The sequence below is a fragment of the Haliaeetus albicilla genome, chromosome 14 (assembly GCF_947461875.1).
Source record: "Haliaeetus albicilla chromosome 14, bHalAlb1.1, whole genome shotgun sequence".
Taxonomy (NCBI): Eukaryota; Metazoa; Chordata; class Aves; order Accipitriformes; family Accipitridae; genus Haliaeetus; species Haliaeetus albicilla.
This window is the reverse complement of record NC_091496.1, coordinates 36,884,978-36,900,441: the sequence shown is the minus strand read 5'-3', so window position 1 is coordinate 36,900,441 and position 15,464 is coordinate 36,884,978. Positions and strand designations below refer to the sequence as shown.

Here is a 15,464-nt window from a genome sequence, read left to right as displayed (position 1 = left end):
TCCTCTGGGAGGGAGAAAGTTCTTTCCCTTTTCTGCAGTCTCGTCAGCCCCAGTTTGAACCCCGTCATTTACAGTCGGAGGAACCAGCAGGTGAAGGAAGCCTTGCTGAAGCTTCAGAGAAGGAAGAGGGTCTTTCATTCCGTCTAGCTGGCGCTCTCGGCTTTCACCTGTCTCCTGTCTTTCTGCTCTTTCTTCTTGAGCTCTTGGGGTATTTCTCATGGAATGTTAAGTGGTTAAAACGTAACACAAGACATGGTTATTCAAATGCATTTGTCTCTTGTTTCTCTGTGCAGTCTGATGAATATCATGACACAAAATGACTCATTGTTATTCCTTGTATTGCAGATAACTAATTCTCGTTCCTCAGATGCAGCCGTCCTAGACGAGTAGTATGTTTCACCGGAACTGTCGACGCAGGTGGAAAAAACAGTCTTCTCGGTTCTAGCTAGCAGTCGGGATAAACTACTGTGTAGCAGGGTTTTTTTCTGAATCTACCCATCGATCCAGTAAGATGTTCTTTTTCCCTACCGTATTTGTACCTCCCGTTATCCTCAGGATGCTAGAGCTTCAGCTCTACTGTTAGAAAGAAAAAGAGAGAAACCATGCTGCTGCTAATGGGCTTTGCTTCTCAGGAGGGCGAACGAGCCTGTGGAGGGTTTTCCTTCTGCGCACTTTTGAGCCTGACACCTCTCATGCAGGAAGTTTCTCTGTTCTGGAGAGTTTTTGCTGAAAGCAGAGCTGGCTTCTCCCCAGGCACTAAGTTTTCCAAGCGGGAAGGGTCTAGGGGTGCGTGGCTTTAAGTAGCTGCCTGGATCCGCATCATAGCTTGTGATTTCATAATGGTCCCTATTGTGTCTCTGGAGTTGGTGCACACTGGGTGCCACTTAGCTCCTCCCGTGAGGGCTACTCCATCAGTCCCTGGGGAATCGGGCCCCCTGACTGACCTGGAGGTTCAGTTGTCCCCAAAACCCAGTGACTGACGTGAGGATGAACCCAACTGGGGGTCACAAAATGACACTTCTGGAAGAGTTACAGGTAGCACGGCCGGGGCTCAAAAGTGCAGTTTTGTGGGTTGGGGTTATTTTTTCCAGTTTGGAAATCGCTTTTTTAGACAGGAACCTGAAGAACAAAGCAGGAGGTGGGTTTTTTTGGTCTGAAACAGTCATCCCTCTCCTGCTGTATGAAATACGTCCAGACTCGCATGGTATGCAGTACAGGTGATGTTATGGGCTGTTTTATTTGCGTATGGGAAGAAAAACCTCCTACAAGTCCGTGGTTTTAGGGCTGTGCCTGAAGGAGGAGGAGGCACGCAGAGGCGTGATGGCTCGTGGACTCGCGTGGACGCAGGGCTGGATGATGGCTGGGAGGACGTAAGGGAGCTCTCCACCCCCAGCCCCAACTTTTCCCTTCTTGTCGTTGCTAAACAGAGACATGACGAGGAGGCAGTGATCGACCGGGGAAGAAGGAGCAACGCTGTCAGTATTTGCTATGAGAAGGAGGAGTTGGAAGGTGAGTCTCTGCTGAGATCCTGGTAGAGGAGCCACCAGCCCAGCGCGTTTTCCCATTGCACAAAGTCTCTCCAGTGTGCCTTGTTGGGTGTCGCATCACGTGCAGCAAAACGTGCCGCGCTTCTCAATAAAGCAGCACAGTTATTGTCAGGTTTTTTACTATTACGGCTTTTTAAACGGAGGGAAAAAGGCCCCCGGGAGGCCACGGTGTGAGTTGTAGCCACGGGGCTCGATAATTGACGGCTTTTTTTCTCGCAGAGGCTGCTCCTGGCTTGGAGAGGTCAGGAGAATCATTTCAGGGCTGCAGACGCGGGGCTGTGATTTTCTTTTTTTGTTCTGGAGTTCATTACGATGGGACTGATTTGACCGTCTCTTGTCGCCTCGTGCCATACAGAGATTTTGACAATAATTAGCTTGTGTTGCTGCTTAATGAGCAAGTCTGAGTGTTGTCCAGCCGAAGCTGGAATTTGAGAAGAGGTCCGATACTTTCAGGGCACTTTTAGATGAGGCGGAGCCAACGCTTGTTGTTGCTGTGTTGTTGCAAAGCTCGAGTAAAATAGGCTTGCAAAAAAGGAGGTCCGGTGAAAATAAGATTAAGGGAAGGTGGTGTTGCTCCTGGGATTTAACCGTGGCTTAGCAAGGCACCGGCCACCTCAACCATTGCTGCAATGCCGAGAGTGCTGCAAAACACGCCGCTTTTTCGCTTTTCGCAGGCCACCGGACCCTGTACGTGGGCGCGTGGATGCCACTGGTTAGGCAGAGCCACCGGCATCACCGACGCCACAGCCAGAAGCATCGGGAAGGGGAACGGGAGAAGGACTCTGCCCCGACGGAGCAGGGCTACCACTGTAAGTCCCACCGCGGCATTCGCTAAACTCCTGGGGGCAACGTGGGCGCTGGGGCCTTCTGCGAGCAGGTCCCCGTGGCTAGTTTGAGTGAGTTGCTGTTCTTCCGAGGGAAAGTGGCCTTATTGAGCAACACCCTCTTTTTCCCAAGTTTTCTTTTTTTTGTTGGTTGGTTGGGGTTTTTTTTTTAATGCAGTTAAATGCCTAATGGGTGTAGGCTCGTCTTCCTTAGAGGGATCCTGGCTTTAAAAATGGCAATGTGGGGAAGGAAAGCAGCCCATCCTTATGCAGAGGTGGACTAGATGCTTCTCCTTCTCCATGGCTCTGTGCAAGCCCAGACAGACGCAGAGGAGAGGGGCCAGCCCAGTGTTTATGGCTGCACTGGTGCTGATGGCCACTTTGCACGTGAGCGTGATGAGCTGTGTTGAGGCGCGGTAACGGGATGGGTCTTTGCCTTCTGCCCCCAGGCTCCCCGTCCCAGCGGGTGCAGTTCATTCTCAGGACCAAGGAGGACGAGCAGCATGTCCCTCACCACTTGTTCTCCGAGCTGGATGAGATCTGTGTAAAAGAGGGCCGAGATGCCGAGTGGAAGGAAACGGCAAGGTAAATCCCTGCTGCTTGGCTGCGGTGGGAGAGGAGTCTCCGCACCGGCAGCGCCCGTGGGCTCTGCTTTCTCCCCTCCAGGACGCGAAGCTTTTGCAGCTGCAGGTGGCGGCACGAGGAGCCTTCTCCTCTTGCCACCCCGTGGCTCTGTCAAAGGGGTTGCAGAGCTGGGGCTGTTTTCTTGCAATGGGGCTGATCGCACCCGATGTCCACAGGTGGCTGAAGTTTGAGGAGGACGTGGAAGATGGCGGCGAGCGCTGGAGCAAGCCCTACGTTGGCACGCTGTCCTTGCACAGCCTCTCCGAGCTGAGGAGCTGCATCAGCAACGGGTCGGTGCTGCTGGACATTTGTGCCAACAGCATCGAAGAGATTGCAGGTACCGTGGGCACTGCATCCCTCCGGGAACGGCCGAGCTCAGCTCTTCACTCCCACATCAGACCCTGCCCTAATGGCACGTCCTTTTCCAGAAGTCCCACTGTGTTTTTCTCATGAGCTGTTTTTGGATGTAGACTGGGCGTGCAACAGTCGCACCGTTTTTTCCTTCCCATACGGGGTCCTTTTGAAAGCAGTTTGTGGGGCTGGAGAAGCCACTAGAGAATGTTCTGCAGCCAAAAAGGAGCGTGTGTCAGGGCTTAGCAGGCTGCTCTTAGAAATACGGAGTCCGCGTAAGAGCTGAACCTCCTTAAGGGAACGATTTCTTACAAGCTGTTTCCTCGCATTCTTTTTCTTACTTTTGCCTTAACATCCAGCATTGAAGAGTTTTAAGGCAGAGGTTATCTGGCGATGACCAAGCAGTGTATTCCTGTGGGGAAGATACTTGAAGTTAATTGCAAAAGCCGCTTTGGAGAAGTTATCTTTGGCTGGCGGCAGGTCTCCATTCAGCCCTTTCAAGGGCTGGAGAAGTCGGAGCCGTTCTTAGCACGTTTCTCCCTGGGCTCGGCAAATTGCACTCGATCAGCACGGGAAACTCTGGGAACGTCTGTGCTCTAGATTGCTTATAATTTGGGTAAACGTGTAGAGTCAGAAAGGCCAGGTCGGGCAAGAAAATTGCGTTATTTAGAATGGGCAATATTTATCTTAGCGGAATGATGAATAAGCACTTGGATGATGTTTCTTAGCAAAAGAAAATTCTCGTTTTCGCTGCAAAGGCTGAACATTGTTAAAAGGCCTTGCTGTGCAAGGCTGAGCCGGCATTAGGGTGCAGCCTGTGTGGCACAGCCTTCCCTGGGGGCTTTGGGGGTCGGGACTTGTTGGGGTTTCTGCTCTGACGGCTTCGTTTCCCTTTGCCATCCTCAGATATGATCCTGGCCCAGCAAGAACAGTCCACGGAGTTTGACGAGCACATGCGGGCGCAGGTTCGAGAAGTCCTTTTGAGGAAGCACCACCATCAGAACGAGAAGACAACCAACCTTCTCCCCGCTGTCTGCTCGTTTGCTGACGTGAGCAAGAGGCAGTCAGACCTGCACCTCCTCTACAAGCCAGGTGAGGGTTTCTGCAGGGCTGTGGCCCCATTAGACTTGTCCGGGCAAAGGAGAAGCGTCCCAGTTGCTCCTTGCCCATCTTTCTGAGTGTCTTTCTTCTTCCTACCAGCCCAAACAATCACCCCTTGTCCTTCTCCCACCGCTGCGGAAGCTAAAGATGGGGTGAACCCTGAGAGCAGAGCAATGGATTTAAGCAAGGTGAGACACTCGCAGCTTTCTTACGCCTTTAGGGCCGGCTTTGCTCTTGCAAACTTGGCTGCAGAGTGTGCTGCAGAGCGCTGTGGGCTTTGCTGTTGGGGTAATTGCCTGAAAATCGCTTGTCGTGCCCAGGCGGAGCTGCACTTCATGAAGAAAATTCCCACCGGGGCTGAAGCATCCAACGTGCTGGTAGGAGAGCTGGATTTCCTTCACCAGCCCATCGTGGCATTTGTCCGCCTGAGCCCGGCTGTCCTCCTCTCAGGCATGACAGAAGTTCCCATCCCAACAAGGTGCGAATGAGAAGCGCAAATTTTTTTCCGTAAAAAAGACACCCAACCAAAGATCAAGTTGCAGGCATCAGTTTGGTGTCCCAAGGGAACAAGGCGAGTGGGAGGGGGAGCAAGCACGTTTCCCCCACCCACATCTCCTCGCCTTCGTTTCTCCATTCCCTGCTGTAGCTTTTAAACCCATCGGCCAATTGTAATGAAAGTTGGCCCCCAAATTAAATTTGCCGTCGGCTTGGAAGAATTTCAAATTCATCGCGGCGTCGCTGAGCCTACGTGTCCCGTCTTGAGCCACGCTCTGGGCTGGGAGCTGCCAGGGCTTTCCTTGGGTGCTCTCGGAGCAAGGACACCTTCTTCTCTCTCTCATTTTGTTTTTCCTGCCCAGGTTCCTGTTTGTTTTGCTTGGGCCAGAAGGAAAAGCCCATCAGTACCATGAGATCGGCAGGTCCATGGCCACTATCATGACGGATGAGGTGCGACAAGATGAGATAGCTCCGGGTCATTTTTGCCTTTCTTCAGCTCTCCCTGTCTCTGAAGTAGTGAGGAAGAGGATTTGCTGTCCCAGCTGCCCGCAGCTCTCCAAACAGCCCAGCCCTCTTTCTCACCCCAAAGCAAACACGCAGATTTGCATCACGCCACATCCTGGAGGCTGAAATCCCACCCGGGGTGCATCCTGCACCTCATCCTTCTCGCCGGGGTCCCCAGCACGCTGTCCCCAGTGGTGGCATTGCCAGGGCCAGTAAAACTTCTCTTGCTCTTTAAGCAGAAGGGTATGGTGTGCCATGGGGGACAGGGGCCTCGTGGGGGAGACGATTACAAATGCCATGATGCACAGATTTTTTCCTTTTGGGGGAATATTTCCTGCCCTTTCCAGCAGGAAATTTTGGGGAAAAAGCCTTGCGTTTAGGCAAGAGTTTATTGCACTGGTTAGGACATCCGAGCTGGGTTGTCCTCTCACCAGGTCGTCTTCTATTGGCAGGTTTTCCGTGACGTTGCCTATAAAGCCAAGAACGGGGCTGACCTGGTGGCTGGCATCGACGAGTTTCTGGATCAGGTCACGGTCTTGCCGCCAGGAGAGTGGGATCCATCAGTCCGAATCGAGCCCCCGAAAAACGTCCCTTCGCAGGTGGGTGACGCGTCGGCGGGAGGCGCGAGGGGGACGGGCAGGACAGCTGGGGATGCTGTTCAGGGGCCCAAATTCACAAGGTCCTGCTCTGACACAGTCACAGAGCCAGACCAGAAGCAAAACGAGCCAGTGGTTGCAAGTCCATAGCTTTATCTTACTTCCATTTTAACAGGAAAAAAGGAAGACGCCAGGAGCTCTTGATGACGGTGCTTCTCACAGCACGCTGGAGAAACACTGTGGCCCTGAACTGCAGCGGACGGGAAGGTGGGAGCTTTAATAGTTTGGGTGTTTTTTTTCTGTTTGCCCCTCAAATCTGAGCATGCACCTTCCCTTCTAGCAGGTCTTTGGGGTTAGCTGGTTCAGTGAAGGGGCTCCACATGACCAGCTTGGTCCCCTGGGCTGGGCAGGGGGGAGATCTGGGCAGCTGGGCTCAGCCCCAGCCATCACCATTGCACGCAGGTTTCCTTGATTTGGGATGAAGGAGAGTGCTTCTTTTTAGCCACGGAAGTTGCTCTGTGCTTGTGATTGCCCTTCTGCAGCAAAGCAAAGTCAGCGTGTTCCTCCAAGAGAACAGACTCTCTTCTTTTTCCTTCCTGCAGGCTCTTTGGAGGTTTGACCCTGGACGTGAAGCGGAAAGCCCCGTGGTTCTGGAGCGACTTCCGGGATGGTCTGAGCCTGCAGTGCCTGGCGTCCTTCCTCTTCCTCTACTGTGCCTGCATGTCCCCTGTCATCACCTTCGGGGGACTGCTGGGGGAGGCGACCAATGGCCACATAGTGAGCCCCTCTCTCTGTTGGGGGCCATGGGGGAGGATCAAACTCAGGCCAAAGTCCTTGCTGCAGTGAATGGGCTTTGGTTGTTGTTTCTCCCTAACGATTTATTTACTCACGGCTGCCTCTCTTCCCCGGACAGAGTGCCATGGAGTCGCTGCTGGGCGCGTCCATGGCCGGCGTGGTGTATTGCCTCTTTGCCGGCCAACCTCTCACCATCCTCGGCAGCACGGGACCCGTGCTCGTGTTCGAGAAGATCCTCTACAAATTCTGCAAGTAAGGCTGGCTGCCGCAGCTGGGTGCTGCGAGAGCCTTCAGAAGGGGGCAGTGATGGAGAAAAGATGCTTTTCTTTTCTTTTCTTTTTCTTAGGGGTAGTTGCTAGATTTTAGTGACAGTCCTTTTGTTGCGATGGCTTTGATGGGAGATAAACCACCCTTATATTGCCATAAGGTTTATTATTAAGCCCCAGCTTGCTGGCAGCAGGTGACTGGGTGCACACCCAGCTGGTTTCAGTGTTAGGGCGTCAGGGTGATGTGGGAGAACACCACCTGGCCCAAGAGGGACCTGACCTCGAGCAGCCTCCAAGGTGTTAACACAAGATCCTTGTTCAGCAGTGGTAACTAAGTAATTGGCCTCTCCTCCTGTGGGTCTACACCCTACACCACAGCCCCGAGGCTCTCTGTGGTAGTACATGGAAACGGCATTTCCCATCCGCAGCCTTGACACGCTCCAAAATTGCTCCCCGCTTTCCCCGAAGGCAGGCATGGCTCAGGGCCTCTTGCTGGCCTTTCCAGCCTTTGTTTCATTTTGCTTTCGCAGGGAGTACGCGCTCTCCTATCTGTCTCTGCGGGCGTGCATTGGGCTGTGGACCGCCTTCTTGTGCATAGTGCTGGTGGCCACCGACGCCAGCTGTTTGGTGTGCTACGTCACCCGCTTCACGGAAGAAGCCTTTGCCTCCCTCATCTGCATCATCTTCATCTACGAGGCTCTGGAGAAGCTGAGTCACCTGCGAGACACCTACCCTGTGCACATGCACAGCAAGCTGGACTTCCTCACCAGCTACTAGTGGGTTTTTTTTCCCCCTGAGAAAGATGCTGCCCCTTGGCAGGAGCTCCGGGCTGCACCTCCATCGCCTTTCCCTTACCCCCCCCGTCTTGGCTTCTCTCCTGCCAGCTGTAAGTGTGAGGCACCGACCCATCCCAGCAACGAAACGCTGCGTTTCTGGGCGAGCAACAAGATCAACGTGTCTGGCATAGCCTGGGAAAACCTCACGGTGACCGTAAGTGCCCCGAGCCACTGCTTCCTCGCGCCGCGGCCATGGGGTCCGGGGGCATTTGCATGGTGCAAAAGTCAGAGCCCTTCAGGGAATGATGGGCTTCAAACTGTGCTAGTGCTGCTCGGAAAAGTCCTTGCTTAGATCTAGCGTGTGCTTTGAACCTGCTTGGTCCTGGGGAGGAGAGTCCACCTTGTCCCAGTCTACCTGGTCCCCAGCATTGTGGGTAGCAAGTGTCCCCCTCAAGCCTGTTGCAGGACAGTACTTCTGACTGGGAGGAAGGTTAAGTAGTGGGTGGTTTGATTACTGTAGAAGTTGTAGGACTTAAGTTCATGCTTGAAAGGTAGTAATTGGCCTCCTTAATGGGTTCCTAGTAACTCCAGGCCTTGCTTTCTCATTCAGTGCTGTCTGTAGGTCCATGCATAAATGTCTGAGCAGCCTCTCAGGCTGTTGTTGCTGGAAGCAGAGCCCGGGCCTAGGGCGGCAGGCTCTTACGGTGGCCTTCATCCCCTCTTGGCCAGGTTCTGCGAGCCCTCCCCTGGGAAGGGACGATTTGTCTCTTCTCCTCCTTTCCTGCCATGGTTGTCTTTAGCCCTCCTTCCCTCTTGCCTCTCTCTCTATCCCCAAGAGTTTCCAGTGTTTCCTTCCCCTCTGGTGTCTTCTTTAGCCACGATTGCTCGAATGGCAGGCAGAGGATGTGCCGAGGGTGTGTGGTATGGCGTCCCCTCACGTCTCATTTCTCCGCTCTGTAGTTCGATGTATCACTTGTTCAGCTGCTGCTGCTCATTAAATATAAATCTCCATTGGCAGGAGCAGTTACAGGGTCGTGGATCTTGGACCGAGGTCCTCAAAACCCCCTAGCTATGCGAGGTTTCCCTGCCGCACGTGCACTGCCTTTGTGTCCTGACGCTCTGTCTCTCCAGGAATGTCGGTATTTGCGTGGGGAGTTTCAAGGACCTGCCTGTGGACGCGACGGCCCCTACACGCCTGACGTGTTCCTCTGGTGCTGCATCCTCTTCTTCGCCACCTTTGCCCTGTCAGGCTTCTTGAAGAAGTTTAAAACCAGCCGCTACTTTCCAACCAGAGTAAGTAGAAGATGGTGGCCAGCGTCCATCTCCACACTCGTTTCCCAAAATGGCTTTCCTGGAGCACTAAGCAGTATTTGCCCCCCGCCTTGGTCAAGCTGGGAAACGTTGGCCTTGCAGGCCAAGCTCTCCAAGAGCTTGGACGTCCCGCACTCATTTCCATGAGTGCAAAATCATCGTAGCATTTCCCACCTGCCTCGTGACCTGCCCCAGATTGAAGATTTTTTTTTTTTTTTTTTTTTTTTTTTATTTTTCCTCCTCAGGTAGTAGGAAGTCAGGTTTCCCAAAGTTTTGGGGGTTGGGGTTTTGGTTTTTTTTTCCTTACCTTCTGCGCATTATGTGCTCGAGCGGAAAGTAGATTCGAATGAGGAGCTTCCTTTTGAGGACTAAAGGATGCCTCAGTGCCTTGTTGCCATTGTAGCTGTGAGTGTAGCTGTAGTGGCAGACATCTGTTTTCTTATTTTTAATATTATTATTATTATTTTTAGGTTTTGACTTAAACCAACCCTTGTCCACCTAATTAAGCTTTTTTTATTGTCTGACACCAGATGTCACAGGGACAAACACAGCAACAGTATCTAAGCAAGGGATCAGGCTGCATGTGCTCAGAGGGGTGGTGGGATTTGGTTAACCAGCCTAACGTTGTGGATGTCTGCAACTCTTGCATCTCACGTTACGGCCCTGTTTGCCATGCCCCTTTCACCTCTGGTTTCTTGCCCCAGGTACGGTCCACAGTGAGCGACTTTGCTGTCTTCCTCACCATCGTCATCATGGTGCTCCTTGACTTTGTGGCTGGGATCCCATCGCCGAAGCTCCAGGTCCCCCATGCGTTCAAGGTACTGGGGTGTTTTGGCACGTGGGGGTGCCACAAGGTGATGCCGGGGCAGGGCAGGGCTGAGTCTGGAGGAGATGCTGGGGGTGTGAGCATCTCCTCTTCCACCTCCAAGTGCCTTGCTTCCTCCTGGAACCGAGAAGATGGCCCCAAAACTAGATACCTACAGGAGAAGTATCTAGAGGTGCTTGCAAAGAGGACACTGGCACTGCTGAAGCCCACGGGAGAGGGGGACGTGAAGCCAGGGCTGGGAGGTGCTCTGACACAGGGAGGGAGGGGAAAATGAAAGCCAGTGGAGTGCCTGGGCTGGGAGACGATGCTGACGTGTGGGCTTTGTTGCAGCCTACCAGAGACGACCGCGGGTGGTTCATCAACCCCATAGGACCCAACCCTTGGTGGACGGTGTTGGCTGCGCTCGTCCCAGCTCTGCTCTGCACCATCTTGATATTCATGGACCAGCAGATCAGTGCCGTTATTGTGAACAGGAAGGAGCACAAGCTGAAGGTAAGGGCCTGCGAGAGATGACGCCAGCCCCTTCTGGGCTGCAGGTCTGGGGAGAAGCTCTTATTCCCGATGCTTTCTGAAGGCATTGGTTTGGGACAAGGCCAGGCTGCGTGGCAGGATGCTCTCCTGGATTAACGATGATGCAGGGAGCAAGTGACAGGGCAGTTCAGATGAGCAACCTTTTGGAGGAGCAAATTAATCTTGGAGCAATATAGAAGCGCCTTTTTGTTTTAAAATGGCAGCAGCAGCAGGTGCGGGGAATGAATTGTTTTGATGCGCTGCCAGGGATAACTCAGAGTCACGCCTTCCTTGCAAGTGGTAGAATTTTCTTTGTGGGTGAAAAAAATGGTTTGGTGGTTTTGGGTTGTGGGGTGGCTTTTTTTTTTTTTTTGGAGAAGTATGTATCGCACAAGCTCCCCATATCCCTTGCATCTGAACTCCTGCCCGATTTTCATGCCAGGTGCGTGTGCAAAGCTTGCATACACCCTTACTTGTTTCCATTTCTTGTTTTAAATTCTGAAGAAGTTGACTTGTGCTCGAGCCGGGTTTGAGTCTGCCTTGCGACGTTCTCCTTGCTCTTGTGCTATGGGATGCTCTGTTTCTTGTTTTCCTGCCTGCAGAAAGGATGCGGGTACCACCTGGACCTTTTTGTGGTGGCCGTGATGCTCGGGGTGTGCTCTGTGATGGGGCTGCCCTGGTTTGTGGCTGCGACCGTCCTGTCCATCACCCACGTGAATAGCCTCAAAGTAGAGTCTGACTGCTCAGCTCCAGGAGAACAACCCAAGTTTCTGGGGATACGAGAGCAGAGAGTCACTGGCTTGCTGATCTTTGTGCTCATGGGCTGCTCCGTCTTCTTCACTTCCGTGTTAAAGGTGAGAGGAAAATGCAAACCACCCAACAACCGCGAGCTTGTTGGAGGTTACAGAAAACCAGTCCCCTCTCTGCAGGCCTGAGGAGTTAGTTGTGGAGCGGAGGAGGAGGAGGTGATCCCAACCCTTGGGGCTCGACCCACGGTGGGAACCAGCCTCGGTTAGGCTTTGCAGCCCTTCAGGCCCCCGTTTGGTGTGCTCGAGGCGAGCGAGCAACGCAACTGCTTGAATTTTCGGGTGTCTTTCAGGCCCGCCCATGTTTATGGGTTACAGTTGAGCATATTCAGACCAGCACATCTGCTCTCTTTCAAACAGGCAGCCCTTTACTGGCTGCAATTTGCTGCCCAAATGCCCCGGAGCAGCCATTCCCAGGAGCTAAACACACTGAGGTCATCCCCGTGGGCTTCCTTGCACGTTCCTCCCACAAAGTAATCTCGTCTCTAGGCTAAAAGGAGGCATGTGGCCTTTGCCTGTTGCCCCAAGAATAGGCAGAAGTGTTTTTCTGCCGCCACGGACTGCGGCATAGGGCAGTACGGGTGAAATTGCCTATTTTCCTCCAAGCTTTCTGGAAAATAGGATTATTCTGAGGAGAGGTAACTCCAAAGTTCAGCCTAAAGCACAGCCTTAGCTCACTCGTGCGCACAAAATCTTTAATGGTTAAAATCTGACCCATCTCTAAGCCTGAATGGAAGCTGGAAAGCTTCAAGCAATTTTAGGCAGTGCCTGTGGAAGAGGGTGCTAATACTGAAAATGCAATATAGAAAAAGAAACGATTGCATTCTTTTTTTTTTTTCTTTCTCCCCCCCAAGTTTATACCAATGCCTGTGCTTTATGGCGTCTTTCTCTACATGGGTGTGTCGTCGCTCAGAGGAATTCAGGTACGGACTCTTTTACAGCGTGCAGCGTGTCGGCTCCCTGGTATTTTGTCTCCGTAGCAGCAGGGAAAAAAAGCAGTGGCATGGGAAAAAACTTCTCGCAGAGCAAGCAATGAAAGTCTTTTGTGTAAGCAAAAGATTGGTGGAGGCACAGGAGGTATATAGGGCTGGGAGGACCAGGCAAGTTCAGCGCTCTCTGTTTCAGGGTTTAGGGCAGGTCAGTGTTTGGTTACGTGAAAGCGGGGGAATTCAGTGCAAAGGGAAGGCAGTTTCTACCACTGGTGGAAATCCTCGCTTGGGGGATTCAGTGGGCCGAGAAATGCTACTAATGGAATGGCATGGAATAGTTGCCGTTTGGTGGGCAGCTCTCGGGGGCAAGCCGGTTGATAGATGGAGCAAAGGGAAAATGGGTGCTGCTCCCAGGAGGAACGCGGTGGGATCCAGGATTTCTGACGGCAAGCGAGATGCTGCAAACTGCCTCCCCGTCTCGAGAGGGCCAGAACCTTGCCGCAGTCCCAAGGTGGCAACCTCTCCCTTTTATTTTGCAGTTCTTTGATCGCTTGAAGCTGTTTTGGATGCCGGCGAAACACCAGCCGGATTTCATCTACCTGCGGCACGTGCCCTTGCGAAAGGTGCATTTGTTCACGGTGATCCAGCTGACCTGCCTCGTCCTGCTCTGGACCATCAAGGTGTCCCGTGCCGCCATCATCTTTCCCATGATGGTAAGAGCTGCCGCCGCTCGGCAGCGGGGTGTTTGCAGCGTTGGAGTGAGAGGTGGCATCGTCTCTGAGCTCACCGCATCTTCCCTCTTACTCGCGAAGGTTTTGGCTCTCGTCTTTGTCCGGAAAGCGATGGATTTCTGCTTCTCAAAGCGAGAGCTCAGCTTTCTGGATGACCTTATGCCAGAAAGGAAGAAGAAGTTGGACGATGCCAGAAATGAAGCTGGAGAAGAAGAAGAGGTAAGGCTTGCTGGGTCCTCGGGGCTGGACATCTCCGTCAGGCTGTGAGATTGCCTGTTTCTCCTTTGGCTTGTCTGGAAACGTTGGGGGAAGATCAACACTCAGTCGAAATAGATCCCAATAGGCTGGGTCCCACGTTGTAACCTTTGTTTCCTCAAGTAGCAGTGAGCTGAACACTTGAATACAGGTGTAATTTTTAAAACGAGTCGTTTTTCACAAAGGTCATTATCATTATGATGATTATTATTAGATGCTGCTGCTGCTGCTGGCAAGATTTGCTCATAATCGTGTTTTGAACACACAATCCCCCTGCCCCGAAATCTTTGGAGTGAACGGTTTCTCCCCTGCTGCACTAATACCTATAGCTGCCAAGGGGCAGAAGGGGAGGGCAGACTGCTAAGTTTGTGCTGGGCATTCAGCTTATCTCCACTTTGACCAAAGACAGAGAACGTGATTTGTCCCTTTTTTACATCAGGAGTCCAGGAGGGCGGTGGAAGCTGCTGCTGCTGCAAGTTCAGTTCAGCTGAACGTGGGGAAGACGAGCGACGTGGATATCCCAAAGCAAGGCAGTGACAGGTAAAGCCCCAGCAAGCGCCAGGACCCCCGGCAAGATTAGCTTGAAGGTGTTTGGCAGAGTTTTCTCCACTTGCCTCTTGGTGGGGCATTCCACAGAAACCAGCAGGCAGCTTGGTGGGCAAATCAAATTCGGGGGCAGGGCTGCAGGAGGTGATCGCAGGGCAAGCCACCCCAAGCAGAGCGGCTGCAGCCCTCGCGTTTGACCCCCAAACCTTGCATCATCAGTGCCTTTACGGTAGCTGGAGATCCTCATACTTACACATGCGGAGTTGCAGGCGTGATCTGTACCAGCAGTGGCTTAGGAACCCGGACCGGGGCTAGACCCCAGCAAGAGCCTTTGCACAGAGCTGTTGCTCTGCAGCTCCCCAGCTTGCCTCCCAAAACTCCTCATCCAGCAAAACCTCCCACACTTATGCGGAGCTTTGATTCTCGGGGCTCCGCTGTTCCTCTTGCTGATGCTAATGCCCTTGGTGGCATCAGTTCCCATAATCACGGATTGCTATGTGAAATATTTATTGCAGGACTGATCCTTCTGAGATTATTATCCTGGATGAAATGTCACAAACGACCGTACGGAAGGCTCTCACTTTGAAGACAGAAACCCTTTGAATCCAGGGAGGAAGAAGGTAAAGGATTGCACGTGAACGTGTCCGTGCTCCTCTGCAAGCGACGGCACACGCCTACGCTTCTCCCACGCTTTGGCCGGCAAGGCTGAGCAAACGGCCTGTCCCTGGGAACAGGCAGTGAGGACCGTGGCACGACAACCAGCTCCTCTCTGCTGGGGTGGTCCCCCGAACAGGGCTGAATCAGCAGCAGCTGGCAGGTCTTCCACTGATGATGCTCTCCCTCTTTTTCTCTTCCCTTCGCCATTCCCCACTCCCGCTTTTCACGTTTAGGAATCTTGACTTTGAAGGAGAGGAGTGAGAGCGTGACTCGGGGATGTGCCAACGCAGACAGAGGGAGAAAGCGCTTTGTTTCAGTTGGAGGATTCCCATTAAAGCCATGCAGATGTTTTCAGTTCTCCTTGGTGTGCTTCAGGCATTCAGTATCTCTAGACCAGCAAGCTGAGGTGAACATCACAGTCAATGGGAGTTTGGTGGTGTTAAGTCTGTGTGCGTACGTGCGTGTGGGGGTGTGGGTTTGTAGTGGTAGAGGGACTGCTACTGCTTTATCATTCAGTGCTCTTCTTTTAATACCTAATTCCTCCTCTTTTTTTTTCTCTCTTTTTTCCAAATGTAAACTGGGAATGTCCAAAATCATTTTCTGTTATGTTTGATGCATTCTCCACTTTCTTCTTCATCATGACCGGGTTTTTGGTCTGGTTTGGGGTCCTGGCTTTAATTCGCTCTTATGTCTCTTACTGGTACGAGAGGGATGCCCTCTGTGGCAGGGCAGCATAGAGAGCGTCCGAGCAGTTGGCCTAAGGTGAAAGAAAAGCATTTGCCCCCTTGCCTCCAGTCTTACCTCTCTTGGTTGGTTTGGTTTTTGTTGTTTGGTTTTTTTTTTTGCTTTGGCTCTGCCATCAGCCTGGGAGCTGCAAAATGCAGAACTGCCACCTTCTTGTCCCCTGGCTGTAAACTGCGTCTAAGGAAGCACTTCAGGTATTTGATTTTGAATACACCGTATGGTCACAGGAGCGGCCGGATGAGACCTGGGGCTCTGTGTCCCTGGGCTGCC

General features: G+C 52.6%; 2 protein-coding genes across 2 annotated transcripts in view; one reads left to right on the top strand and one right to left on the bottom strand.

The window, feature by feature from the left end:
- The window catches only part of LOC138689019 (ankyrin repeat domain-containing protein 26-like), a 118,917-nt gene that overhangs the window by 37,158 nt on the left and 66,295 nt on the right, over positions 1-15,464 (bottom strand). The window lies entirely within an intron of this gene.
- LOC138689061 (electroneutral sodium bicarbonate exchanger 1-like) lies at positions 1,291-15,186 on the top strand. Its single transcript, XM_069802320.1, has 23 exons — positions 1,291-1,509; positions 2,222-2,368; positions 2,821-2,956; positions 3,172-3,332; positions 4,253-4,438; positions 4,547-4,635; positions 4,768-4,925; positions 5,305-5,392; positions 5,899-6,045; positions 6,218-6,309; positions 6,645-6,819; positions 6,956-7,089; positions 7,634-7,879; positions 7,988-8,093; positions 9,011-9,172; positions 9,895-10,008; positions 10,347-10,508; positions 11,129-11,380; positions 12,187-12,255; positions 12,801-12,974; positions 13,074-13,217; positions 14,301-14,413; positions 14,684-15,186. The coding sequence occupies exons 2-22, from the start codon at positions 2,251-2,253 to the stop codon at positions 14,394-14,396; spliced, it is 3,009 nt and encodes a 1,002-aa protein (XP_069658421.1). The 5' UTR covers positions 1,291-1,509; positions 2,222-2,250; the 3' UTR covers positions 14,397-14,413; positions 14,684-15,186.